Genomic DNA, 27,550 nt, shown 5'->3' with positions numbered 1-27,550 from the left:
ACCAGAGACTTACAAAAATGGTACTAACAGCTGTCTCGCTTGGCGTTCAGCATTAAGAGTTTAGTGTTAGGACTGGTCAGCCTGGTGTCATGATAATGTGACTGGGTGGGACTAGTCCTACATGTAAGACATGGCACATTTTGATTTTGTTTATAAATATAAACATAAATATCAGCGTCAGGTCTTACAGGTAGGAATAGGGTGGGACATAATGCGACATGTTTGCGGCATGATGCCCCAGTGGTAGACATCACTATAAACTGCCACATAGCAGACATCGTAGCGATATGACTGAAAATTGTTAAAGCTACGTTAAAAATCCAAATCACATCACATCACATCACGTCCAATCCGAAACTGACACGGAGACTCACGCGAGGCTTAGAACTGTGTAATTACTATCATACAGGAAGTGGCGCCATCTTTATTGTTAGCTGAGTCGTAAGGGTAAACATGATGAAGATGCGATCACTTGTGTTGACAGGGTTAAGTTTGGTATTGTCAGCCGTTGTGGTGGGAAATGCCTACATACAAAAGAAGCAGTTTTATCCATCGGTTGTATATATCACAAAGTCCAATTCTAGTATGGCGGTAAGTTTATTGCGCTCAAATAGAAACTGACTGCATTGCTGACAACCACTTCCGGTTGAGAAACTCATTCTTTAATACTGGATTACAGGGATATTTACTTCCACTTGCACTCGTTTCTGTTAGTAATACAGTGAAAACATCCCCTTTTCTTTTCAACACAAGGTGACTAACTCGCGCTGGTCCAATGTGACTTACTAAAGCAAAGGGGTTCGTTGTCCTGCCACTAGAACTACAATGTAAGACATAGCACATGTTATTTATGTTTTAGTGCTGTCTTACTACCCTAATAACGGGCTTGTATAGCGTGTTCCGATGTCGGTTTACATCGGAACGAGTAGTCAAAGTTTCAGGAATATCTCATGCACTTAGCAGCCGATATCAACTCTTCCACAAATTGATATGTAATTATTATACTGACTGCTGTTTTTATCCTGATTGAATCAAAATCTGACACTAGCGAATAGACATATTTTCATGTCCATTGACATACATTTGAATTTGTTGAAATGCGATGGTAGTTGAGGAATGACGAAGTAATTTCACGCAGGTTTATGTGGGGGATATGTTTCTTGAATGAAATTAAACATTTATAGTTCCAATAGGCATAATATATTTTCATTCATTTCATTCAAGAATAATATTTCAACTTACCCCGATTTTGGCATTCCAGGTTATTATGAGTATTAGACCCCAACACTTATTTATAGAAAGACTTTGTGACCATAATGCATAGGTGTCAACCTGTATGCCAGACCAATGAAAACCTTACAAAGACCAAAGAAACCTTACATGAAAAAATGTATTCATACATTATATAAGATCTAGTTTTAAAACAACAAATGCTATACACCACTTTAATGTCTTTACTGCATATTTTACAAAAAGCATGGGAAGATCCTGACTTGGTGGGTACATCAACAGTGCCAGGGAAGGCTTTAATCCAATCAGCCTGAAACTTGCCATGATATCGGTCAGTGTCTTCAAGCTTGCGTTTCTTTGAGTTAGGCTCAGCCATTTGATGGATGGAATATTTCATCTAGATGAAAGAAATAAAAAAATATTTTGTTTATAGATTTGACATGTGACAGAGGAAGATCTCACAATTACAAATGTGTTATGAATTTATATTTCTCCCCCATAAATCCCAAGAGAGTATACCAGAAACTGTCCAAAAATTGAAATCTAAAAATAAAAAAGTCATCAAAGTAGCAGTCTAGAAGTTTATACCTCGTAAGCTGTTGATTGTTTCTATTAAAATTGTGTACCTGGTATTTGAAAAGTTATGGATTTGCTGTATGCTGGACCGATTTTGGTCAAAAACTTGATATAAATTGGCAGTGTTACATATTTTCAAGCCATGAGAATGACATCACTCATTATCTGTACTACTTCGTCATGCTGGAAATGCATCTTCCCGTTGCATTAGTATCTGACAAACTTAGTTCAAAACTAGGACAGCAGGATAAAGTGCCAGTTTATCTCCACACAGAAAATTCAGACAAATGACAGAGTAAAACAAGCCATATATTATGGTTATGTGCCTTAAGAGACAGAAATATCAGAAGCAAATCAGGGGTCAACGTTGGGACGAAGTTTTGGAAGTTACTTACCTTGTCTCTTTTATAGTATGATAGACATGGTCCTATGTTAGAACAGTTCATGGGGTACTCTGAGGCAATTTTGTCACTCAGTATATTATTTTTTCCTTTAGATTATTGCTTTTTTTTAGCATAAAGCTCATGTCGAGCACCTGTGGTTACACCAACATGACTGCCACACTATGTAAAGTATGAAAATTGATGTAAACCTTATGCAATTGATATTAATAAGTATAAATAATAAAATAATAAAACATACTTTCTACACAGGTAGTTAGTCAATATTAGAAATCCGAGTGACCATCACATTTCAGAGTGATAAATGACAAGATCTTCACACACAGGAGTTGAACTATGAAATGAAACTCCTTTCATTATCAGACAAGGGAAAAACGTGGTTTTGAGTATGATTTGATTGGTTGTTTAGGGCCACCATGATCTCGTTAAATTCTCATTAAAGAAAGGCTATGTCCTGGTTCCCGGATGCACACAAAACAAAAAAACAAAATATATTTAAAAAATTTATATATAAAAACATACAAAATGGTTGTATGGCCATAAACTTACGAAAATGGAAATAACCGTACAAATTACGAGTAAACCGTACAAGTTGACATGTATGGTAATGGTGAAAAATAATGGTTAATTTGCCGGATTAGATTCATGTGATGGTTGTCTGAGAGTTGTGTGTTGGTACGTTATTGTCTTTTGAATGGATATGTTTGGCTTTTTCAGTGTTGTGATTCTGAAACTATAAAAGATCCATGACAAAGATAAAATCAAGCGGCTGACTGGGGTCATGCTTGCACTCCTTGTGTTAATTTATAGTACTGGTAAGGTAATTTCATGTTGTTAGGGATTTCTTCATACTTAACTGATAAAACATTAGACTTCTGTGGTTCTGCTATGTAAGACATGTCACTAGTCCTACATAGACCTGTTATTTATGATTTAGTGCTACATTTTACTGCCCAAATAATGGCCTTGTGTAACATGTTCTAAAGTTGCTTGACGTTGGAACGAGTAGTCAAAGTTTCAGGAATATCTCGCACACTTGGCAGCCCATATCAACACTCTTCCACAAATTTCTGTAATTGTGGAAGAATGTCAATATGGGCTGCCAAGTGTGTGATATGTTCTCAAAAATGTTACCACTTTGTCTCCTGTCAGTTGACTTGGGAACATGCTACACAATGCCATTCTTTAGGCAATAATGAAATTAAGAGGATTGGGTTAACGTAGTCCTACAGTGTAAGACCTCAATCCTGATAGTTATGCTTTTGGGGTCAAAGTCTTTCTTTCTAAATAATGGCACTTTGTAGCATGTTCCAATGTCGAGTCAAATTTTCAGGAATATCTCGCACACTTGGCAGCCCATATCAACACTTAAAAAAATTAAAAGTCAAATTTTTAGTCAGTCTTTACTTACTCTGATGTCTTATTTTGAATAAATTTAAATTCTCATGTGCAAATGGAATGTTGTTGTCAAGATACTTTGGTTTTCATTTCAGTTGGCTGGAATGCTATGGAAGCCAGGAATGCCAAAATTAGATTGCGATGAAGTATGTTTCGCTAATGAAACAAAAATATATTAGTATTCATGAAAGTGTTTAGATAACTTCATTTCATTATAGACATTTATCCTTTCTACCAGTTTTGGCATTCTCGGCTTCCTTCACATTCCAGCCAACTTTTTGTCTCTCTGGATCACCTTTTACTGACTTTTTTCTTTTAATTTTAAATAGTATCAAGTCTAACAGTTTGTTTGGTTGCAGGTTTTATACCTTCAGGCATTTGTGTTTGTGGTCCTGATGGGGAAGTTATGCAGGAAAATCTTTTTTGGGCAGCTGAGGGCTGCAGAGATGGAGGTAAGAACAAAAATATCTTCTAGTTATCACCCCATGCATGCATGACCTGTTTTACTATCCATCAGGCAGGGAGCTTGTCTACATTTATCTTCACAATTTCCGCTAATGAAATTTATTTGATATTTGAACGTTTGATATGCTCATTAGGGTCTAATTGGTCCAAAATGAAAATGGTGAAGCTGGGACTTCCATTGTGGTCTTGTGATAGCTACATCTGAATGGAAAGTCATGTTGCCCTGTGGCTTTCACTATAAAACTTCTTATGATGTATAGTCCTAAATGAAAATGGTTCTTATTTAATGTCCAGTATAGCCACCAGATTGACCAGTTTAAAAACCTTGTTATGGCTACTCCTGATTGAAAGTCACTTTAAGAATTCTTCTGATATCTAGTTAATCCTAAATGAATATGATCACCACAGCAGCTGTTTCGAAAATCTTGTCAAAACGTTACTCAATGGTCATATTAATATAGGTTGTTTACTAAACAACTTCTCATGAATTCTAGTTGGTTCTAATGGTGCCGTTCAAATATTTAATATGCCTCTGCAGTGGCAAACTTAAAAATTATGTTACTATTGTATTAGCATGGGATATTCACTGGAAGACCGCTTTGTTGGTCAAATGATTAGAGTGCCCGCCTTGGATGCGGGAGGTTGTGGGTTCGGTCCCCATCTGAGTCATACCAAAGACTTATAAAAATAGTGCTAACAGCTGCCTCGCTTGGTACTCAGCATTAAGAGGTTAGTGTTAGGACTGTTCGGCCTGGTGTCAGGACAATGTGACTGGGTAGGGCGTCATACGACATGTCTGCGGCATAATGCCCCATTGCTAGTCATTACTATAGACAGCCACACTGCATACATCGTAGTGATATGACTGAATTTGTTTTAAAGCTACATTTTTAAAAAAATCCAAATCACACACACACACACACATTCACTGAAAGACTTCTTATGATGGATATTTGGTCGTAAACGAAAATGGTGAGAATTCGACTTCTAATATGGCTATCACATGATCATCTTGCAAACCTTGCTGTCACTTCTTCTCCGAGACATTTATCTTTCACCAAAAGACTTCTTATGATGTCTAGTTGGTTTTAATTAGAAATGGTTCCAATCAGATATTAAATATGGCCACCACAGCATCCATTGAGAAAATCTTGCTCTTGTCACTTCAAAATAAAGCAGGCCACTCTGGTGGCTTAGCGGTTAGAGCATCCACCTCAGATGGGTTCAATCCCAGGCCGAGTCATACCAAAGACTTATAAAAAAATGGCACTAACAGCTGCCATGCCATGCTTGGCACACAGCATTAAGAGGTTAGTGTTAGGACTGGTCAGCCTAGTGTCAGGATAATGTGACTGGGTGGGACATGATGCTACATGTCTGCAGCATGATGCCCAAGTGCTAGACATCACTATAAACTGCCACACTGCAGACATCGTAGTGATATGAATGAGAAATTGTTAAAGCTAAGTTAAAAATTAAAATCACACACAATCAAAACAAACCCATATGAACATGGAATTTCCACTTGAAGACCTCTAATGTTGCCTTGTTTGTTTTAAATGAAAATAGTGCCAAGTTGGCATCCAGTATTTCCTTCACAGCAGCTAATTTAAAAATCTTAACACTGAAAAATATCATATAGATGGTTTCAGCACTGAACACTTAAAAGGAAGAAAAATGGTCTTGAATTCCTGTAAATTCATTTCAGCCATCAGGACATAGAGGATATCAACATCTTTGAGTTGATATAGGGAAATATTTAATGGGTGAAGTGGAAAGATTGTATTCTCATTTGTGATAATACAAAATGTTTCCACTTCATGAATGAAAAAATGCCTTATATCTGTCGAAAAATGTTTTTTTTTTTTGTTTTTATTTTGTATTTTTAAAGGCAAAATTCGTTAATTTGCCTGGATTTGTTTTTTGTTCAGTGTCATTAGGACAACAACTTCAGAAAAACTTAAATTGAATATAATGCATCAAATTGTGTATGTTGTAAAATTAATGAGTTTTAAGTGGAAAAAATGAAAGAGATTTTTAAATTTTTTAAAAAACATTTCTTGTGCAGTGATATGATACAGTGAACATGGCTGTTGTTGTGGGTGCTGTAGAAATAATATGAAAGCAGTAGGTCATCTAGGTTCAGTAACTGACAATTTGTATGATTTATGTGGAAAACTAATTATAAAAAATTATACTTGAAACCTGCTTTTTGTTGTTTGGAGTTCATTTTTAGGCATGCCTGATGGTGTTATCATTGATTACATAAATGTATATTAGATGGTATTATATAACTGTATAAAAGCTTTACTAGAGTCTGTAAAAAGACTTTATTGATACAAACATGTATCACCTGTTGTGAATGAGATGATTGTGATCACCACATTTCATTTAAAAATAAAACTTGTTACATCAAGTTGAAAGATATAGCAAGAAGAAGCCGTTGTGCTCATTGGGGTTTGGAACTACATTTTCTGAAACTGTTCAGGATAGATAAGGTCTAAGTGTACTCAACAAAACTTGTTAGTTGAACATATTTGCTTAGCTGCATCAATCAGATCAGCTTCTGAAATTAACAAGTTTTTCAAGTTGACAATGGCAGTACATGATTTTCTTTTTTCATTACTGAACATTGGTCTATCTTGTGGAAAAATATATGCTGCCATTTTGATATGGTCTTGTTAGGATTAGTAGGTCTTCTGTTCTTGAACAGAAATATCTACATGGGTTTGTCACCCACATGCGACTTTATATGCTCTCTAAAGTTTGTGCTGATTTGACTTACATAATGGCCACCACAGCAACCATCTGGAAAATCTTATTCGAAATGTTGAATAGAAAGTCACATATAGCATGTGGCTTTCACACGAAGACTTTTTGGGTATTTAATGTCTTAAAAATTGTTCCAATCTTGTATTCAGTATGGTTGCCACAGCAGTCTGCTTGAGAATCATGCTGCTACTCCATGAGGGAAAGTTATATTGACATTGGGTTTTTAGCAATAGATGAATACCTAGTTGATCTTGAAATAAAATGGTTCTGATCTAACCTCAAATATGGCTGCTGGTGGCCATCTTGAAAATCTTATTGTTGCTACTCTTTCAAAATGGAAACTCGTATTCACATGGTGTTTTCTCCAGAAGACTTCTTTAGGTCCTGAATGGATGGTAATATATCCATTGGTATTTCACAGAAATTTCATAATGGTGTTGAGTTTGTCCGAAATGAAAATGGTGCTGATCTTGCTCTGAGCAGTTCAAAAATCTTCCAGCTCAAGAATATCAGACATGGTTTGCAACACTCAGCAGTTAAAAAGAAAAAAATTATTATCTTGAATTCCAGTAGAGTGTCAGTCCCTTCGAGGGACTCTTCTTTGTAACTAAACTGTACATTTAAAAGTAAACTGTAACCATTGATATTCTAGATATTTTCTACTTGTTTACTGGTATTTTTCATGATTTCAGCATCTGATAGAACGATCATGGTATGCAGTAACCGAAACATGCCTGGCATTTACTGTTTTTAGAGATGACTTCAGTCCACGATTTGTAGCCCTCTTTACACTGCTGCTTTTCCTCAAGTGTTTTCACTGGCTAGCTGAGGATAGGGTGGACTATGTAAGTCTAGGTTGTTATATCTATAAGTGTCTGTCATGTATTGTATCTAGCTGATAAGTACCCATTATTCTATCTCATAACCTATGATGTTTTTCAAATCTATGAAGAAAATTTAGAAGTTTTTATACATGTACTATTTACCATATGCACTTATAAGTTATGAAACTGTATTCCATCACGTCTGTTCATTACTTCCATTCAGGACATGTATAGGTATTATGACACTAACACTAGATCTTGTAAGATAAGGACCTGTAAACAAAACATGACTTGTGCCTGATGAACATTGTAGGTGAAGGCATGTTATATACAATGAGACTTTACTGGAAAAGTGTTGGCTTTATACAAAAGTTTTTTTTATGACCTAGCAGAGTGTTTATTGTTCCCAGAGTCTATCACTTAAATGAATTCTTTTGCATTGTCAGAATATGGAAAGCCTTTGTATTGTAAAAGGTATCTGTGGTGGTGAATTTAGATTTGACCATAGGGTTTTTCTTTTTATAGCTGAGTTAGTTTAGTTAACTCCCTTTGATGACTTAACAAAGTTATCTCCCTAAGCCTACATATCTCACTCACCCTTTTCTTGTGAAGTAAAGGTTGTATGGGTCAAAATTTCATAATGGCTTTGAGTTTAAAATAAACATTTTAATGCTTTTCACTCCCCCCCCCAATTTGTACTGCAAAGGATGCACATGACACTGACATTGGTATTGTAAGATGAACTCTTATAACAATGGTACTAATGCTTCTTTGCATGAAAACCTAGAATGTTTAGTCAAGTTAAAGTTCTTATCAACTCAAGAACTTAAGATTATTTGGGACTGGTACAAGTTAGTTTTCATTTGACTTGTAATATGTCAAATTTTGGATAATTAAATTCTTACTTCTGAGGTGTACTTGTCTTTCAGCTTTCTTAAAAATATTCATCTAGTGAATTCATTAAACATTTACTTTCCAACAATATTTTCCAGGCCTTTCTTTTTTTGTTTATCTCTCTCTCTCCCTCCACTGAGTTTTGGAAACAGTATTAAGTATTTAAGTATTTCCTTTCTAGATTCATTAATTATTTGGATATTTAAGTTCCTTCTTTCTTTTCAAAGATTGATAACAATAATAATTGTTGTGTAGTCCAAATCAGTGTTTTTGTTTGCCATAGTTATTGCCACTGATTAATTTTGATACTGCATTCTTCATTTGTGCTCAACACTTCAGAGTGATTAGAAGCACTGTCGTAAATTTTGTATCAATAATTTCAAGATTGAGTATCATTTCAACATTCCCAGTCATATTTAATACGCTTACTAAGAGTTCTTTGTAATGTAAGTAACTTCTTCCAGGATCTCCAGTTATTGCCCTGGACTAACAGTTTTAAAATCTGTTGCTCCTGTTTTCTGTATGCTGGATGTGCAGCTTTTAGAGAAATGTGGCCCTGTACTTTCAGTTTCCAAAATACTACTCAGAAGCCCTATCATCTGGTTGTTCCAAATTTGTGCCATTTGTAAGTTGTTCACTGCATGCATAACATATAATAATGTGTTTATGTTGTCTTTGTACATAGAGATATTATTGCCCTTGAACTTGGGTTTCCAGAGACATTGTTATTCATGATAATTAATTTCACATTTGCCATTACAGATGGAGCGAAGCCCTATCATCTCCTGGTTGTTCCATATTCGTGCCATTTGTAAGTTGTTCACTGCATGCATAACATATAATAATGTGTTTATGTTGTCTTTTGTACATTGAGATATTTGGTCTGTATCATTCTGATTTCATGACAATAATATAGACTTAAATCTGCAGAGTTACTAAATCTTAGTTTCCAACATCCAGTTTCGGCTTTCATCTAGATTGCAGAAGTAACTGGAATACTTCTCTTTAGTATGAGATGAACATGACAAAATCCTTGAATCACTTGTTTACATGCCATTGCTGCTGTGAATTTAAACCTAAATCCACGAAGTCATTAGTTATTGTTGGTCATCAACAGATCTTGAAAGTTCCAATGTGAGTCACTAATTATTTTTGTTTGTCAACCAATCTGAAAATCACAAGTGCTTTTTTAACTCTACTGATAATAGACTGGATGATCTTATGGGATTTTGTCATTTGTCTGTTGGCACACATCTATTGTTGCTACTCCTCCTAAGCTACTTGGAAGATAACCATGAAACTTGAGACACACAGAGACACACATTCATCCCATGCTTTAGTTGGCCCTAAATGAAAATGTGCCATTGAGACTTCCAGTATAGCCACCACAGTTGGACATTTTGGAAATCTTGTTATATTTACTCATGTCTAATGAATTTGTCATATCAGCATGCTTTTCTTGCATAAAGTCTCCATACAGCATCTAGTTGGTCCTAAATAAATATGAGGGCCCTGGTTAGCCAAATGGTCTGAAGCACTCACCTTTGCCAATGACTGCAATCTCGTCCCTGCATGGGTTCAAGTCTCTGGCTCTGTCAATGTGGCACATGAGAAAGTTGCAGGTAACTTCCAGTGATTCATGGTTCTTACCAAGGGATTCTGGGTTCTTCCTCTACTAGTTATACTGGCTGCCATGTATAGCCTATCTTGCTGTGAGAAATGTCATTAAGCCCCCAAAAAACAACTAAATGAAAATAGTTTGAAACTGATGTCCAAAATGGCCACAACAGTGACCGTTTTGAAAAACTTTGTATTCTTACTCTTACTAAATGGATGGTCATATCAGCATGGGCTTTTTACCAGAAAAAACGATGTATAGTTTGTCCTAAGAGTAAATGTTGCTGATCTGATGTCCAATATGGCCACCACAGTTTTTACCAAAGGACTTGTTATGATGTTTTGTTGTCCTAAATGAAAATGGTGCCAATCTGCCATCAAAATGACCAGCTATTTGCAACTCTTGTTAATGTTGAAGAATATCAGAGATGGTTTTAACACTCGGCAGTGAAGAAGAAGAAATGGTCTTCAACTCCTGGATATTATTTTCAGCCATTTGAGAATCAGTCCCTTTAAGGGACTCTTCTTCATTCATAGTATGCTTAGTTGTTGTTTTTTTCATTGTCTAAATTCATAGTATGCTTGTGTTTTTTTGTTATTGTCTAAATTCCAGATATTACCCATGACTTAATAGTATAACTGATTTCTAGATTGCCAGATATGTTCTCGTATTATCATTAGTGTTATTGTGGCTGATTTGTGGGAGTCATGACTTTTGAGAAATTTCTACAGCTTGGTTGTAAAATAACAATCCATAAGCTGAGAACATGATCAGCTTTTTAACTTTGCATGCCTGCTGTAACCTTGTACAAAAGGCTAAAATTTTAAAAAATTCACAACTGTTTGATCTAACAAGTTACATGCCTTTTCTCACAGTAAATGTTAGCTAACACAACAGTAGAAGGGAAGAAGAAAAACCTCACTTAATTAGCAGGAAGTTTTACTGATTAAAATATGCAGAAAAGAACACGTATGACCATTTAAGAATCTCAGGAAAATTTAAGAAATTCTTCCCAAATTGGAGGCAGTCCAAAATTCTACTGAGAACATCAGAACACGGCCCATAGTTGACAGCATTTTTTAAACATTTTGTCCTAGTATAATGCAAGCTGTGAGAAATAATAAAAATAATTCCACTACTTATCTTGTTGGTATTTTGTTTGTTTCAGCTCTGATTACCGTATTGTTCCTGTTGGATCTGTTATTTATCAATCATGCCTACTACAGCACATTGCTTAAGGGTGCTTCAGTCCAGCTGGTGTTTGGGTTTGAGGTAGACTATGTGTTTTCTCTTCTTTTTCTCCATATAATAGAAAGATATGAGAGTTTGTTCTTATACCATATATACTCGCTTAGAACATAAACAACAAAGATCCTGATCTGCCATAGCGTATGCGCCTGCAGATAAGGGTCCATGCTGTTTGCTCTACTGTTGATTCCTAACAAACATAATGTGACAGCAAATCTGGGTCTGTACAGTTTGCAGTTGGACTCTGTTCTTAAGCAAGTATATATGGTACAGTGTTGTCATTTATTACATTAGCTGTGTGTAACAATCTTCATTTAGGCACAGACCAGAGTTTACAAAAAACCTCCTGGGAATCTGGTTGTATAATGCCAAATTTTCTTGTAAAAATAAAGATTGACCATTTATTAAAGTAATTATCTAGTTTTGCTGCTCTAATTCTCAAAAAAGCACATGATCAATTAGGAACCATAAATAATACTGCATTCGTCAAATTGTTATCTTCTAGTGTATCATCTTCTTCTGTCGCTTGATTTATCCTACCCTCCCTTGCACTCTTGCTCAGAATTTATATTCTAATTTGCCTATATCCCTTGCTTCCACCATCCAACATACACCTCCCCTACTAACATACATGTATTTACAGGATACAGTCAGTTTATGGGCATCATTTAATTTACTCTCTACGTTTCCAACTTGTAGATAAATGAAGAAAAATTATGTAAAAAAATGCATGACTTTCAAAAAATACTAATGTGTTAGAATCATAGGTATTTTAAGTCCTTTTGTAGATATTAAATACTCATTCAGTGTTGAATCTTGTAGGATATTATGGGAAAATATTAATGATTAAGAACTTGTAAAGTTCTGTTGTGGGATTTGTGATTTTTAATTGCAATTCCTTTTCCCAGTCCCTTTGAATTCTAGCAGAAAACTTGATCAAGTCTATAAATTGGAGAGAAAATTTGAACTAAACATACAAAGATCAGTAACAATGTATAGTGAAAAATTGTGTGAACATTTTGATTAAAATCAACATATAAGTAGATCTGATGGGCATGATGCCATGTTCTATTTAAATTTTTATTTCTTTGATACACCACTTAAATTAGAGTTTTGATATTTCTCTGAATGAAAATTGACATTAAAACATATTGTTACTAACAATAACAACTGTTACACTTGAGTTGCTGTAACTTGTACTGGATTTCAGCTATGGTTTGGTCAGTATTCTACAGTAGCGTTGGGTTATAGTCCTTAGATGTCAAACCCATACACTTTATTTTCTGCAGTTACTCCCTTAAATTTTATTAGATTTCAGGCCATTAAAGCAGTGTTTAAAAAATGTTGCATCTTTTTGGACTCCTTAACATTTTCATAAAAACTTCTTTTAGCACAATTTAGCTAAAACCATTTAAGGTTGATAAGTGAAATTTTGTCAGTATGCCAAAGATTTTCATGACATTGTAGCAATGCTTAAAATTGTTATTACTTTTAAATTATTTTGCCTTGGACTAAGCAGTCTTTTACAAACACGCATGTAGCTGTTGTTTTTGTTTCAGTATGCAATCCTCCTCACTGTGGTCTTCATGACATTGACAAAGTACCTCCTCCACTGTATTGACATCCAGAGCAATAACAACTGGGAGAACAAGGCTGTCTATCTCCTCTACTCAGAGCTAGTCACTGGTGAGTTCATGGATGGGATGCAGTGATCTGTATTGCTAAGTATGGTTTCAAGATTTAGGATAATGATTAAGTTTTGTGTATTGATCTATCCATTGCTCAAAGAAATTTTCTTTAGACACAGGCCCAGGGCTGGTGACTTAAATAAACTCACAAGCCCAGACTGAAATTCCACAAGCCTGGACTACAATTTCCACATGCCCCAAATTTCCCCTGTTTTAATGTTGTCATTCATTGTTGCAAAAGCTACAATTCCGATATGAATTCAGTAGTGTTCAAAGAGGTTTGAAAGTAATGCATGGTTCATTATTGTTCATCACTAGGGACTAGATAGCCTTGGTGTTCAAACTTCTCTGCTGGATTCTTTGAGTGAATCCTGGTCAGAACTGAGTTGACATATGTCAGTGTGTTGTTTGCAGTATGTGTAAAGAATTAATAGCCCCCCTCTTTTTTCGCTGGCGTGCTTCACAAGTAAAACTCCTTCGATTAAGAATTTTGAAATTTATTATTGTCTTTGCTGATAGGTACTTGCTTCCAAAATTGGATTAAAAAATGACTTAAACTTGAACACTATTCCGACAACTGAAATGATCATACTTTGCATTCTACATATGCAGTAAAATCTGACTTCAGAGAAATGTTGTCCGCTGTTCACAAACTTGTTGAAATATAATTCATATGGCTTAAACATTATCATTCAAGGCAATGGCATGTAATAACTTTTGTTCTTGTACACGTATCTAGCATCTCTTTGATTTACCAGATCCCACCTATGTAAATAGCATTTACACATTTCGTCAGCTCGATCAAAGTTTCCTTAGGCAAATTAGAATCTTTTTGACAAGCCCAACGGGCACCTCATTTAGAATACAGGATGGACCCAATCTAAAATTAGAGAGGCCCCATGGGTCAGGCTATCAGATTCATTCAGTGTAACCTCCTATCTATATTGACAAAAATCATCTGTACTAATGTTTTTCAGCTGATACATTGGTCACTCAGTGCCAATAACTTAATTTCAGCTAATCCAATATGGCATACTTGTAAAACTGTTGTGACCACTTTGTTGTTAGAAACTCCTGGCAACAAATACAAAAATGTGATGAATAATCATTTTTACTATAGCAAGGACATGAATACTACATGTAAATCTGGATATAGCTTAGAGAAGGATAATAATTAGGTCCCAACTCAATGTCCATTTTAGATGAGGATGCCATGAAGGATTGTAATGTTTGTTTTTAGGTCAAAAGTAGCAACTTGTACTTATCAGTATTTGTGTTGCACAGCAGTGAACATTTTTTCATGTACATGCTCTATTTGACATCAAAGATCATATTTTGTTCATGTGCCTGCTTTATTCAGCACCAGTTATCATATTTAATGTCAGTAGTAACTGACTTGTCACTGTTATTAAACTTTACCTTTGTGCAGTGGAAATACCACGTTCATGCTAGATGCAGTTTTAGAGATTTCTTTGAATATGTGCATTAACACAGTTTGACCTAAGCTGTCAGCCTATATTTTATAGCGCATCCTCATTCTTTTTCAGACAACCATAAGTCAGCACATAGAAAGAAACACTGTAGAGAAGAGATATCTGCACATGATAGTTTTAAAATTTACCAAGGCTTGATATTCATAATTCTTTGTAGTGAATTTTTCCTTGGTCCATATGTATCAAAAATGTATTGTTTGATCAGATAGCTTGGGAAATTTTTTAATTTTCCATGCTTTACAGGGAACCACCTATCCTTCCTCATACATATGGGTATGGGACATTGTGGTAGGAATGTGTAGTTATTATGGGGTCACAAAACATATTAGTGTTTACAGTTAAAGAAGGTCCTGATATTATTGTGATTTTTGTTACTATTGCAGTCATGTGATTCTAACTTGAAATAGTTGGATCATGTATATTTTAACATCACAATAACCCAAAAATGATGTTCTTACATTTGTAAATCATAAAAGGAATAAAACAAATAACTATGACAGTTCATGTTATTCCATACAGATCAGTCGTAAAGAGTAACACCAGGCTGATGCATTCCTTTTTTATATAACAATTCATGTTATTTTTTATCATGCTAAAGTTTCTTGTTTTCAGTACATTGTTTACACATGTCTCAAGTGGTTGGTAAGTGGGGGCATAGCAAAGCCCATGGTACATTATTGTGCACAAATCATACACTTGTTCTAGGGTTTAATACCATGTATAAGCACAAGATAGGCTATACATGATGGCCAGTATAAATGGTGGAGGAAGAACTCGGGGGAAAACCCCAGTAAGAACCACTGACCCACGAGAAGCTACTGGCAAGCTTTCTCACATACCCACATTGGCCACAAATTATGCACCACTACACGATGTCCCATTTGTCGTTTAAGGTCAGATGACATTCGTGACCTTGTAAAAGGTCTATGCATTTATAAGAAGAGGTAGAAAGCACATTCTTTTTCTCCTTCATGATCAGTTAGATCTGAAATTGTGAAAAATTATGCTGAAATCAGGCTTGATTTTTCTACGTTTTAAAGCAAAATTCCGCTTTTTTCTGAGTACATTTTGTATATCATTGAAAAACTGTCTGGTCCCGCAACAACCCTTGTAAAGTATTTGTTCCATATATCAGTTAGCACAAGAGTCTTGTAAAGACTTTTTGGATTGGTCAAAAGTTTAAATTCGTCCAATGAATCTTTGTGTAATGGAAACTGATGGCAACGGAAAGAAGAAGCATGCTTGCAAAACATTGCATCCGGAGTTGTTGAGAGAGACCATGACACGAAAAGTTTAGGTAAAGGTTTAAAAATGTATGGAAATGTGAATGGCTGGAGCGAAAATTTGACAGAAATTTAGTTGGTCAGTTTGTAGGAAAACTGAATGCTAGAGGACTGGAATTTTGTGACCTCTGCAAGAAAGATCTGAATAATGGTAGTCATGGTTGGAAAAGCACATACAAAAGAAGCTGCATATGGCAAGCCACTGCATCCAATCAAAGTTAAGATGTTCAAATTTGAGCACTGTTCCTATGTGCTCAAGTCAAGGGGAGCACACAACTTGAATGGAATGATAAATAAACAATTTTCCACTGCCTTTCTGTGTTTGCACAAATACCTTTCACTCAAATACTCAAATACACATGTAATGGTTTCCCTCTGGTACATAGTCATACTTTCGATATTAAACTTACAAAATATCCTTTTTAGGTCAGTTACCATTTTCAGCTGATGTATAATGCACATAGCTATTGGTTAGCTAGCATAACATCCTAAGGGAGGCAACACATGAAATCCAAAAGATGTTGCTAGGACAAAGCACCAGTATAGTTGTTCGATCCACCAAGGTGTAGATAGTGTTATTGGAACTTTGGCTAGCAAAGATGGAAGATGATGATGCTTTGTTAATTATCTTAGATTCCCAGTAATTTACTGAATTTATGTGGATAAAATATACCCTTCCCTCCCAGGATCACCAGAATCCCTCTCACCAAGTACCAGAAGTGGTCTTGGCGGAGTAGACTTGGTTATTCAACATGGCTGTCAACTTCTGTATATAACATGTACCCTAAACCCAAGTATTCAAGTGACACTACGATTCTTTGTTGTTTAGGAAAAATGGTCAAGGGTATACAAACACACCAGCAATGTAGCCAGCACCTGCCCACCCCACCCCCGAGTCTGCCTCAACAAATGAGACTGGAGATTCAATGACCATTCAGAAAAGTATACTTTTGACTCATCCTTTTCTGAGCTATTGAGTGAAGGGGAAGAGACGCCATTCCCAGGGACAACTGATCTCTCCTGCAGTGCATTTTGTTTGTATTTTCGATTCACAGAATTTCCTCATCTCTCAGGGACACCCATCTTTATCCAGCAGTCAAATGTATTAAAATTAAAGGAAGAGGTGTATATCCTTTTTCAGAATGGTGCGCTAGAGAGGGTTCAGAACATCAAGTCACCAGCTTTTTATTCCAGGATGTTTCCCCAAAAGGTCAAAAAAATGAGGCTTATTAAAGATTTTCACTCCACCCCCCAATGTATTTCTATTAGATCTCCAGTTCTTGATTTGACCAGAAGTATTTAATTTCTGAGCCATGCCATTCTGTCTGGCCTCATTGCTTCAGGTCTTAGCAGAGTAATAGCTGAGTACTGCTAATCCAGTATTTCAATATCTGACTGCTACATAGCAACAACAAACAGTCCCTGTTAAGTCACATGTCACACTGTTAGTCCATAGTGACTTAGTTGCGACTGATTCCAAACCTAGAGAAATAAGTTCCATCGCAGGATTTTAAGTACATATTTATGAATTTCTTTACCTCTCAGCTGGTTTGATGTTCTCCCAGAGAGGATAACACAGAATTGTGGAACTTTTAAGGACATTACAAACCAAGACTTATGGTTGGCATGTCTGTACCTCTTGCATTTTGGAATCTCGAATTATGTGGTACATGTAGCAGTTGAATCCAAAGGCAGATAACCCACAAGGATGCACTCTTTCATAAATTTCTCTAGGATCAGTGTTTCAGTACCTCATCGAGTGGTGGTACCCCACTCCAATCAGTACAGTGACATGTCAGATTTAGTGGGGTGGGGAAGGGCTCATTTAGAGCCAGAAGGAGTGCTTCTCTTGGCCGTTGGTCAGTTTCCTCCAGATCAAAAATTTAGAAATGCAGGCCTTATTGTTCATCAGAAAAGGGTGCATATCAAAGGGCATTGCGTCATGTTCTCTTCAGACAACACATCAGTGGTTGTGATCTCAGACGACAAGGAGTTACTCATGCTTCTTCTCGGCATGGAAGCCTAGTATCTATGATGGAAAGAGTTACACTCAGTGTTCATCATTTCCATTGAAGAAAAATACAAATGCTGATGGTCTGTCTAGAACAGGTAAGGTAGTACCAACAGAATGGTCTCTGCATCAAGCAATTGCAGAGTCTCTGTTCGTTCAAGTGGACTTGGAGCAAAACCCATCAAGCTCTCATTTTATGTCTCTTTGGTCCCAGACCAAGCAACTAGGTAATGGATGTCTTCAGCCTGAACTGGGATCAATTGCTCAGTTACACATTCCCAAACCTGTTTACCACTTTGGATTCTCTGTATTTTGCATGTGTGAAGCCCCAAACATATTCAACTACAGATTGTTGAGGCAGAACTATGGAAAAGGCCTAATCGGCAAAAAATTGTCTTAATGTTTCATTCCACTTCTAAAATTTCTTTTTTCTTTTTGTTAAAAAAATTATTTGATCAGTGTCAGAAGTGCTTATTCAATGATTCCCATGCAGACTGGTAAACTGTATGCAGGCATTGAAGGGAACAATTGACAGTTGTTTTTTTTAAATGATGGACCAGTGTCATGTAAAAAGAAAATTGAAAAAAGTTTAAAAGTCCAGTACTAGCCAGAGGTTTTTAAAGATTTATACTGATATTTGGCCATTTATGAAACAGTCTAACAAGGAAGTTATTGTGGTGTGTGTGAATTGGATTTTTCATGTCACATATGATGGTAGAAGTTATATATAAAGACATGTTGAGTTGAAATCCCACAAGGAATGAGTCAAATTAAAAGACAAATAAGTCTCTGTCCTCATTTTTTAAATCACAGTGACCAACAGTGAGGAAATAAACATTATCCATGCTGAAGTGATGGTAAGTCACTTTTTGGCTAAGTTAAACTTTGCCATTGACAACAGCTGATTCATTTAACCAGAATTTAAAGAAAATGTTTCTGGACAGCACATTTGCAGCAGGGAAGGTAAACAATTTAAGAATATAGTTAGAAAAGGTAGCATGATACTGGTTTTCAGAAAAGGTCTTTTTTCCTTGGTAAATAAAACCTATAATTGTATATTTAGTCATTGTCATTAATGACAATAAATATTTTTGGATGACATTTTTTTCATTGTTGAACTGTTAGCTTTATGGGTATACTTTTGAAAAGTACAGACAGACTGATTTTTGATTACTGTTGAAGCCCAAAAACGGTGAATGGGTCTATATTGCTACCCTTATAGTTCATTCCACAAGTACTGCATAACATCAGGACATCAACATGAATGATCCTTATTGCACCTATATGGCCTTAAAAGTCATGGTTCAGTTGCCTATTTATTGACAAACCATGAGTGGGATAATCTCTCACACACAACATAGAGGTACTCTGCATACAACCAGTCTTCAGATAATAAAAACAAGGGTATTACCTCAGTGGGATAATCTCTCTCAACACAGAGGTACTCTGTGTAAAACCTGTCAAGCTATAAAAAAAACGAGTATTACCATAGTGGGATAATCTTTCACAACACAGAGGTACTCTGCATAAAACCAGTCTTCAGATTCATCTTCACACTTGGATCTTCTCAGACTATACTAGCAAAGTTACCAATTGCATCATACAGGCCTGGCGACATTCTAAATCTTAAGTGACTGTTGTACTACGAAACACATTAATCCTTGCTGTCCTTTTGTTGCAGCAGCTGATTTCCTTCTCTTCCTCTTTGATGAAAATTCTTATTCCACCTCAACAATCAAAGGTTCAAACAAACTTAAATTTACAAGTCATGGTTTAGATCCACTTGTATCAGATCTTAGTAAGTACTTAAAGCCAGACATCCTGAAAAAGAATGAAGTATGTAGACTGGGTCAATACACATGTTCTTTGTAGTTCGTGCATCTAGCACTATCAACTGCTCCAGTGGCCTAGTGGTTAGAGCATCTGCCTCGGATGCAGGAGGTGGTGGGTTCAATCCCTGGCCAAGTCATACACATACACACACACACACACACACACATCTAGCAATATCAAGATATTTCCATTGATGGAAGATAAAGCTAAATAATAGTGACAAGTATGTAATACCTAACCAAAACTAGCTCTACTCCCCCAAAACATACTTTGTTCATATAGTTCATATGATGCTTTATTTGACACCAAATGTTATTTTTATTAATGTGCCTTCTTTGCTGATCATCAAATATCATATTTTGTTTTGTGTACATACAGAATTCACAATAATGGTCATATTTTACTCATGTACATGAAGAATTTAACACCAAAGATTGTATTTTTTGCTTCGTGTATGTGCTTAATTCAAGACAAAAAATTACATTTGTGTTCATTTACATGAGATATTCAACACCTAATGTCATATAAAATTAAGAATGTGTATATGATTTGGATTTTTAATGCAGCTTTGACAAGTTTGCAGACATGTAGCTTTATATCCCACCCAGTCATATAATCCTGACACGAGGCCAACAAGTCCTAACTTTAACCTCTTGATGCTGAGAGCCTAGCGAGGCAGCTGTTAGTACCATTTTTATAAGTCTTTGGTATGACTCAGCTGGGGTTCGAACCCACAACCTTCCACATCTGAGGCAGATGCACTAAATTTAGAAAATATTAACTTTACCATTAGGATTGGACAAATTAAGTTTGCAGTGTTCTGTGCAGTTTCATTTTGCCAGATATAGGCACTGAATGTGAAGAGAAGTGTGTTCAGGTGCCTCCTGATAGTCAGAATTTTTTGTTACAGTGGAAACAAAATGTAGATGTAGTCCATAAATTGAGAGTGCTGGTCCATAGCAGACCAGCATCAGTAGTATATAAATTAAGAGTACTGGACCATGGGGTACTAGTAAAAGTTGTTGTTGCTATAGGGTTTGATGGCATTTTTCAGCACAAGATATGCTATACATGGCAGCCAGTATAACTGGTGGAGGAAGAACCCTGGAAAACCCTGGGAAGAACCACTGACCCACAAGAAGCTACTGGCAAGCTTTCTCACGTACCGACGTTAGCCGAGCCTGAGACTCACACCCACGCAGGCAGTGGTGAGATGGCAGTGATCCGGAACGGTGAGCGCTCTAAACCACTTGGCCACTTGGGGCCCCACTAGTAAAAGTAGCTTTTAAATTGAGAGTACTGGACCTTAGTATACCAGCGTCAGTAGTATATAAATTGAGAATACTGGACCATGCAGTACTATCTTGAGCAGTATATAAATTGAGACGTTATGGAGATGTGTGGGGCTGGGTGGGAATATGTCATATCTAGATAACTTGTGTAAAGATGATGCAATTATTTATAATCTTCCAATTACAGAAGTGTTTTTTTTAATTGCATTTTAAGTGATTGTTTTCTGTTTCATCTTTGTAGGCATAATTATAGTTTGTTTTGTTTGGGTACTTTCCCTACAGTGCAGTATTCTACATTTTGAAATGCACATGATATTGAACTCATTCCATTTAGCATTTTCTTTTCTTTTATATTGATTTCCATACATTTAATGTGATCTAATAACTTTACTTGCAGGTTTCATCAAGGTTTTGTTGTACACAGCATTCATGATCATCATGATAAAAGTCCACACCTTTCCACTGTTTGCCATCAGACCCATGTACCTTGCTGTCAGGTCAGTGTTTCTAGTAAATGTATATCTGTAAGCAACAACAATGATTTTTTCCCCAAAAGATTCTTGTCTAAATTGAGAAGGTCACATTGTTATGTTTTAGGCTTTTTAAGACAGTAACAAGAAAAGAGCAAAGACAACAAGCTTTGTAAAATTTAACGAATAATTTATTTCCTTAGAAAAACAAGGTGAAAATGAGGAGAAAAAACTTTATATCCCACCCAGTCATATAATCCTGACACGAGGCCAACAAGTCCTAACTTTAACCTCTTGATGCTGAGCACCTAGCGAGGCAGCTGTTAGTACCATTTTTATAAGTCTTTGGTATGACTCAGCTGGGGTTCGAACCCACAACCTTCCACATCTGAGGCGGATGCGCTAAATTTAGAAAATATTAACTTTACCATTAGGATTGGACAAATTAAGTTTGCAGTGTTCTGTGCAGTTTCATTTTGCCTGATGTTGTTTGGCGACATCTGTTGGTCAACCAGTTTCATTAGAAAGTTGGAACACATGATTTGATGATGTCACTGTTGTAAACATAATAAGCCAGTATTATGACTCTATGGTCTTAAATAAGTAATAGAAAAGAGTGAGAACAAACAAATTTTGTAAAGTTAAGCAAATAATTTATTTCCCAAGAGTACAAAGTGTAAAATGTTAGAAGAACTTACAGTACTGCAAATTAAATCCCATATTATCCTAGAATTTCAAACACAAGTCCTAATAGTTCTAGTTTTGAACAAACTTTAGTGGTATTCTAAAAATAATCCAAAGCTGAAAGTGATGATGTGCCAGTGGTGGCCTGTGTAATTAATGATGTGCCAACAGTCATTTGTTGAATCACAATAAAACAATCCAAGAATATATCCTTATTTGAAATTTCACTATTTCAAAGAAAGTTATTTTTGAGTACTTTGTATTTCCAGAGAAGAATCACTTGAATTAAATAATTTGAATAAATAAATTCCAGCCCAAATGAAATGCTGGACATAATAATACTACTGATTCTGCTTAGATCTTGAAGCACAAAAAATCATTTTTTCAGTAAAAATGTTATATAGTCCTCTGACCTCAGGTTACAATCAGCATTTTATAAATATAACACTATTACCTAATGGAAAATTTTATTATGAAAGGAACATCACAGGGACTGACTGGCGATCCAACCAGGAAACCCTCCTCACGATATATAAAAACCTAATTAGATCAAAACTGGATTACGGTTGCCAAGCATATAACTTGGCTAAGCAACCTGTACTACAAAAAATTGACACTTTTCAGAGAAAAGCCTTACTATTATGCACAGGAACACTCCCCTCAACATCATTAGAAGAACTACAAACACTAACAGGAGAACTACCCTTAAATTACCTAGGCAAGAACTGCTCCTCCGATACTCCATTCGATTAGATACCCACCCAGACAACCATCCCACCAAAATAGCTATAAATAAGTGTAAAGTTGTCTTCAAACCCAAAATCATACCCATCACACCAAGTGGCAAAGTAATCCTTGAACTAAGAGAAAAGATACCTCTACTAAAAAAACAGGTAACAAACAATACAGACCAGAACAAATCACCATGGTTACAAAAACCACCAAGGATTAACATTGAAGCTACCAAATTCGGCAATAAAGAAGGACAAGAAAACTTACTAAAACCTGTACTGGTAAACGAAATCAACCAAAAATACCCGACTATGTTAAAATATATACCGATGGATCAAAAACAAACAACCCGCCAGAACAAATGCAGCAATAGTCATCCCTGAATTCAATATACAAACTGGTTCCAGATTACCTGACAATTGTTCCATTTATACCACTGAATTCTGGGCTATACTTGAATCACTACAGTGGATCAAAGACAACCAGATACCTAAAGCAGTCATTATAAGCGATTCCCTAAGTGTTATCAAATCGATCCAAAATCGCAATACACACTCTAGGTAACAATTTCTCAGAGCATGCCAATTAATCGACGATATCACCAGAGCACATCAATTAGTCAAGCTCATGTGGATACCATCGCACATTGGAATCTCTGGCAACAAAACAGCAGACAAAGTTGCAAAAACCAAACTAGATCAAGCTTAACTATAGCTCTACAGAAGCAATAAGCTTCGCACAAACATATATAGACCAAACATGGCAAGATTTTTGGAACTCCTCCACAAAAGGTACAAAGCACCATGAAACCCAAAAAAACACAGATAGGAACATACAGCTACCTAAGGGTACCTATTTAGAACAGAAAACCATAAACAGGATAATTACTGGAAAAACTAAACTAGCAAGCAGTTTTGGAAGGTTTATAGGACCCAAACCAGCAACCATTAACTGCTTTAACTGCCACACCACCGAGGGTCTACACCACGTATTCAATATATGCCCAAAATATCAACCCGCTCGGAAAATATTTATCAAAAACCAAAAAGAGATTGGATCACCACACACATACCCAGAGTTACTTATGGACTTTAATAAAAATAAACAATCAGCATATAAAAATATAAATCAATTCATAGACTCAGCAGGACTTAGTAACAAAATATAATTACTATCCCCACAAAACCAAAAGACCCAGTAACTAGCTAAATAAATTTAGAAGCCACCACATAAAAACCCATAACATATCATTCAATTTTATAAAAGTATTAATAAATAATTCACTTACGAAGCACCTATAAAAAACTAAGGAAACCGCAAAATCGGATGTCCTAGATGTCCATAACGAACCGAGTGATCAGCTAGGATTCCGATCCTAGATGTCCTTAACGAACCGTGTAATCGGCTAGGACTCCGGTCTCTTGCTAAATAAAGTATAAATAACATTCAGTCTCTAAAAACATTAATTAATAAATAACTTAAAGAGGTAATATCTAAAAACTTATAAATAACATAACGTAGGAAACACACCCTAAACACATCAACTAGTAATACCATAATAACCTTGAAAATCTCTCTTCATACATGATTTCTGCTAAGAACCTCTATAAACAGCATAGAACATCCCCCCTCCTTTTAGAACATTTTGATAAAGAAAAAAAAAATCAAAAAAAAAAAAATTGCAAGAAACACCAGGCAAATGCAACAAGAAACCAGCGATGTAAAGCAAGCAGGACCGTTCCCGAGTTCTCCTTCCCACTAATGACAGCCAACCATTCAACTATAGGGACCTTTATGGACCCACAGATTGAGGCCAAACTATCAGGGTTCCTTGAATCCATAAGAGCCTGGAGGAGGTGGCACCATCCCCTTCCCCAGGAACAACTAACAGACTGCGGTGCAGTCAGAAAAAAGTGGCACATGCACAGTTGTGCACACGCCACTATAATTAAACTCGACAACAAAAATGGAAGGTTCCAAATGTTTACAAGATAAAAGCTTGGTTATTATTTTAAGGTGGGTTACTAAAACTTTACTAAAGAACATGGGAAACATAATGTCCCTGACTCAAACCACAAAAAATATGTTCTATTAATATTGATCCTAATATTAAGCCCATACACATGGAGACAATATTAGCTATGTATTAGTTCTTTACAGAATATTTATTTTTAAAAAACAGCTATTACGGTCATGTAGAAAATGAACTTGATTCTGGACAAGGTCTATTCCCATATACAGTTATCCATAGCATATAATGACATAAAAATAATGATAGAAACTAACAAACATTGCAAATTAAATATTCATAACACCAGTGTCATGCACTGTCAGATGTAGTAGGTGATCGTTATGTGATATGCTAGTTTCATTTTGAGTTTGATATGATGCAGTACTTGGTCTACAGTTTACAAGTAGTTTTTCTTTAAAGACATAATTAACATACATTATTTTTTAAAGGAATATGGAAATATGCAACAGCTGGGTATGTCTTCAGCCCAAGTTCACCCTTCAAAGTATTTGATCACCAATATTCATCCGAGTCTTATTTTTATCAAATGCATGCTTTTTATTTCTGATCCAGTTAAAAAGGGCCATCCTGTCTCCCTTCATTCCTTTTGTAATCAATTTGTCTGCCACATACGAATGTTAGATTAGTCACTAGCAGAGTTTGTTGAATGTATCACATCACTACTTTTGGAGAGCTCTCAAAAAATATGGAATTACAAGTGACACCTCTTAATTCTGAACTGAATATTTGAACATCATTTAAACCAATCATTTTGATTATTTCAAAGAACAGTTAATGTCAAACAGTTTTGTTTAACAGATCATTTCCTTCCTTCCAAACTTTAGTAGGTGGAAAAAAGGTGAAATTTATTAAAAATGGCGACATCAGGCCTTTAAAAGATGATTGTAGTTAATGAGGCTTCACATAAATGTTTGAACTTGTGTAATTACTATATATACTTTCTTATAAGTTAAGTTCAGCTGCAAACTGCACAAACTCAGTTCTGCTGTAGCATAATACACTGGCAGATCTGGGTCTGTGCTGCTTGTTATGAGTGATCAGTTAAAGAAACAACATAGACCCTGGTTTGCTGGCATTGCAGATCATGAGCTGTGTTGTTTGTAGTTGGATTCAACCAGTACATCAGTATATATGGTGCTGTAGACAGAGTCCGGACATTCTTCAAACTGTATCATCTGTACTGACAGTTGAGAGGGTCCTTTTTGCATTACTTATTTAGGGAGATATTTACTCCATGTTATTTACTTCTTTCAGTTATGTTTGGAATATTGTGGGCTACAATATTTTCTTTTTATTGATTCCAGAGGATTCAAGAAGGCACTACATGATGTAATAATGTCGAGGAGAGCCATCTATAACATGAACCAGTAGTGAGTTCATCTTACATTCCACATACATTCACGTCTGTCATAAATAATACAATACCATTATGGTTTTACTACCCTTGTTCTTGCCATATACCAGATTATTTCAGCAGGAAAAAAGTCTTCTTCATGCAAAGTAATAGAATTTAAAGCTATTGGCTGTATTGGTATAGAAATATAATGGAAAGCTTCAGCCTGTATTGATAAAGTAATAGAATTGAAAACTACTGGCTGTATTGGTAAAGAAATAGAATAGAAAGCTGCTGCCTGTATTGGTAAAGAAATAGAATAGAAAGCTGCTGCCTGTATTGGTAAAGAAATAGAATGGAAAGCTGCTGCCTGTATTGGTAAAGAAATAGAATGGAAAGCTGCTGCCTGTATTGATAAAGTAATAGAATTGAAAACTATTGGCTGTATTGGGAATGGAAAGCTACTGCTTGCATTGGAACATATCCTTATATTTTTTTGTTTTATTTGTACAGTGACTCTTTGATGGCAGATATTATTTCCAATACATCTTTTTATCATGCAAGATGCTTATATTACAATAGTCCAGGCAGCCTGAATTAGCTATATTTGTAAACATTCATATTCTTGTTGTTTGGTTTGACTTTTTTTGACTATTTGTTGACACAACAATAAATTGAAGGTTATATTGTGTTGAGGCAAGTTGAGTCAAGTGCCTTGCCCAAAGATGGATGGAATCAAACCCACATTCTTGTATTCACAAGTCCAATACAACACATTAACCACAGAGCCACAGCGGCTGCTAGCATTTTCTAAGCCCGCATCTTTAGTCTTGTCTGATTAATTTTGCAATCAGGGTTTTAAACAAAGCAATTGTATAATGAAAATCTGTCCAATTTAAGGATGATTTAGCTCACTCTTTGTTTACAAACCTGAGAGTGTTGTTGTTGTGGGGCTTAACACCATTTTTCAGCACACGATAGGCTATGTATGGCGACCAGTATTAATGGTGGAGGAAGAACCCGGGAAAACCTCGGAAAGAACCACCGACCCACGAGAAGCTACTGACATGCTTTCTCACATACCCACATTGGTTGAATCCTAGACTCGAACCCACACAGACAGAGTTGAGATGGCAGTGATCCGTAATGGAGAGAGAACTTTAGACCACTTGGCCACTCGGGCCCCAACCTGAGAGTGAGTTTGACCCATTATTCTTAATGTTATCAGTAAAGAATTTAATCATAGACTACATTGAAAATACCACCTATTACA

General features: G+C 35.9%; 1 protein-coding gene across 1 annotated transcript in view; it reads left to right on the top strand.

Annotated features, from left to right (window-relative positions):
* The first annotated feature begins 401 nt into the window (after nt 1-401).
* Nucleotides 402-27,550, top strand: part of LOC149804727 (E3 ubiquitin-protein ligase synoviolin-like) — a 47,301-nt gene continuing 20,152 nt past the window's right edge. Inside the window, exons 1-8 of the mRNA XM_089943488.1 lie at nt 402-591; nt 3,965-4,057; nt 7,535-7,687; nt 9,323-9,371; nt 11,347-11,450; nt 12,986-13,112; nt 21,424-21,523; nt 26,249-26,314. Coding sequence (XP_089799614.1) covers nt 454-591; nt 3,965-4,057; nt 7,535-7,687; nt 9,323-9,371; nt 11,347-11,450; nt 12,986-13,112; nt 21,424-21,523; nt 26,249-26,314 — 830 coding nt within the window. The 5' untranslated portion in view covers nt 402-453. The remainder of the gene's footprint in view (nt 592-3,964; nt 4,058-7,534; nt 7,688-9,322; nt 9,372-11,346; nt 11,451-12,985; nt 13,113-21,423; nt 21,524-26,248; nt 26,315-27,550) is intronic.

Source organism: Sinohyriopsis cumingii, chromosome 2 (genome assembly GCF_028554795.1).
Source record: "Sinohyriopsis cumingii isolate HCF-2022 chromosome 2, ASM2855479v2, whole genome shotgun sequence".
In the NCBI taxonomy this organism is placed as follows: domain Eukaryota; kingdom Metazoa; phylum Mollusca; class Bivalvia; order Unionida; family Unionidae; genus Sinohyriopsis; species Sinohyriopsis cumingii.
Note: the sequence above shows the minus strand (reverse complement) of the source record. Positions and strands in the feature narration are given on the sequence as shown.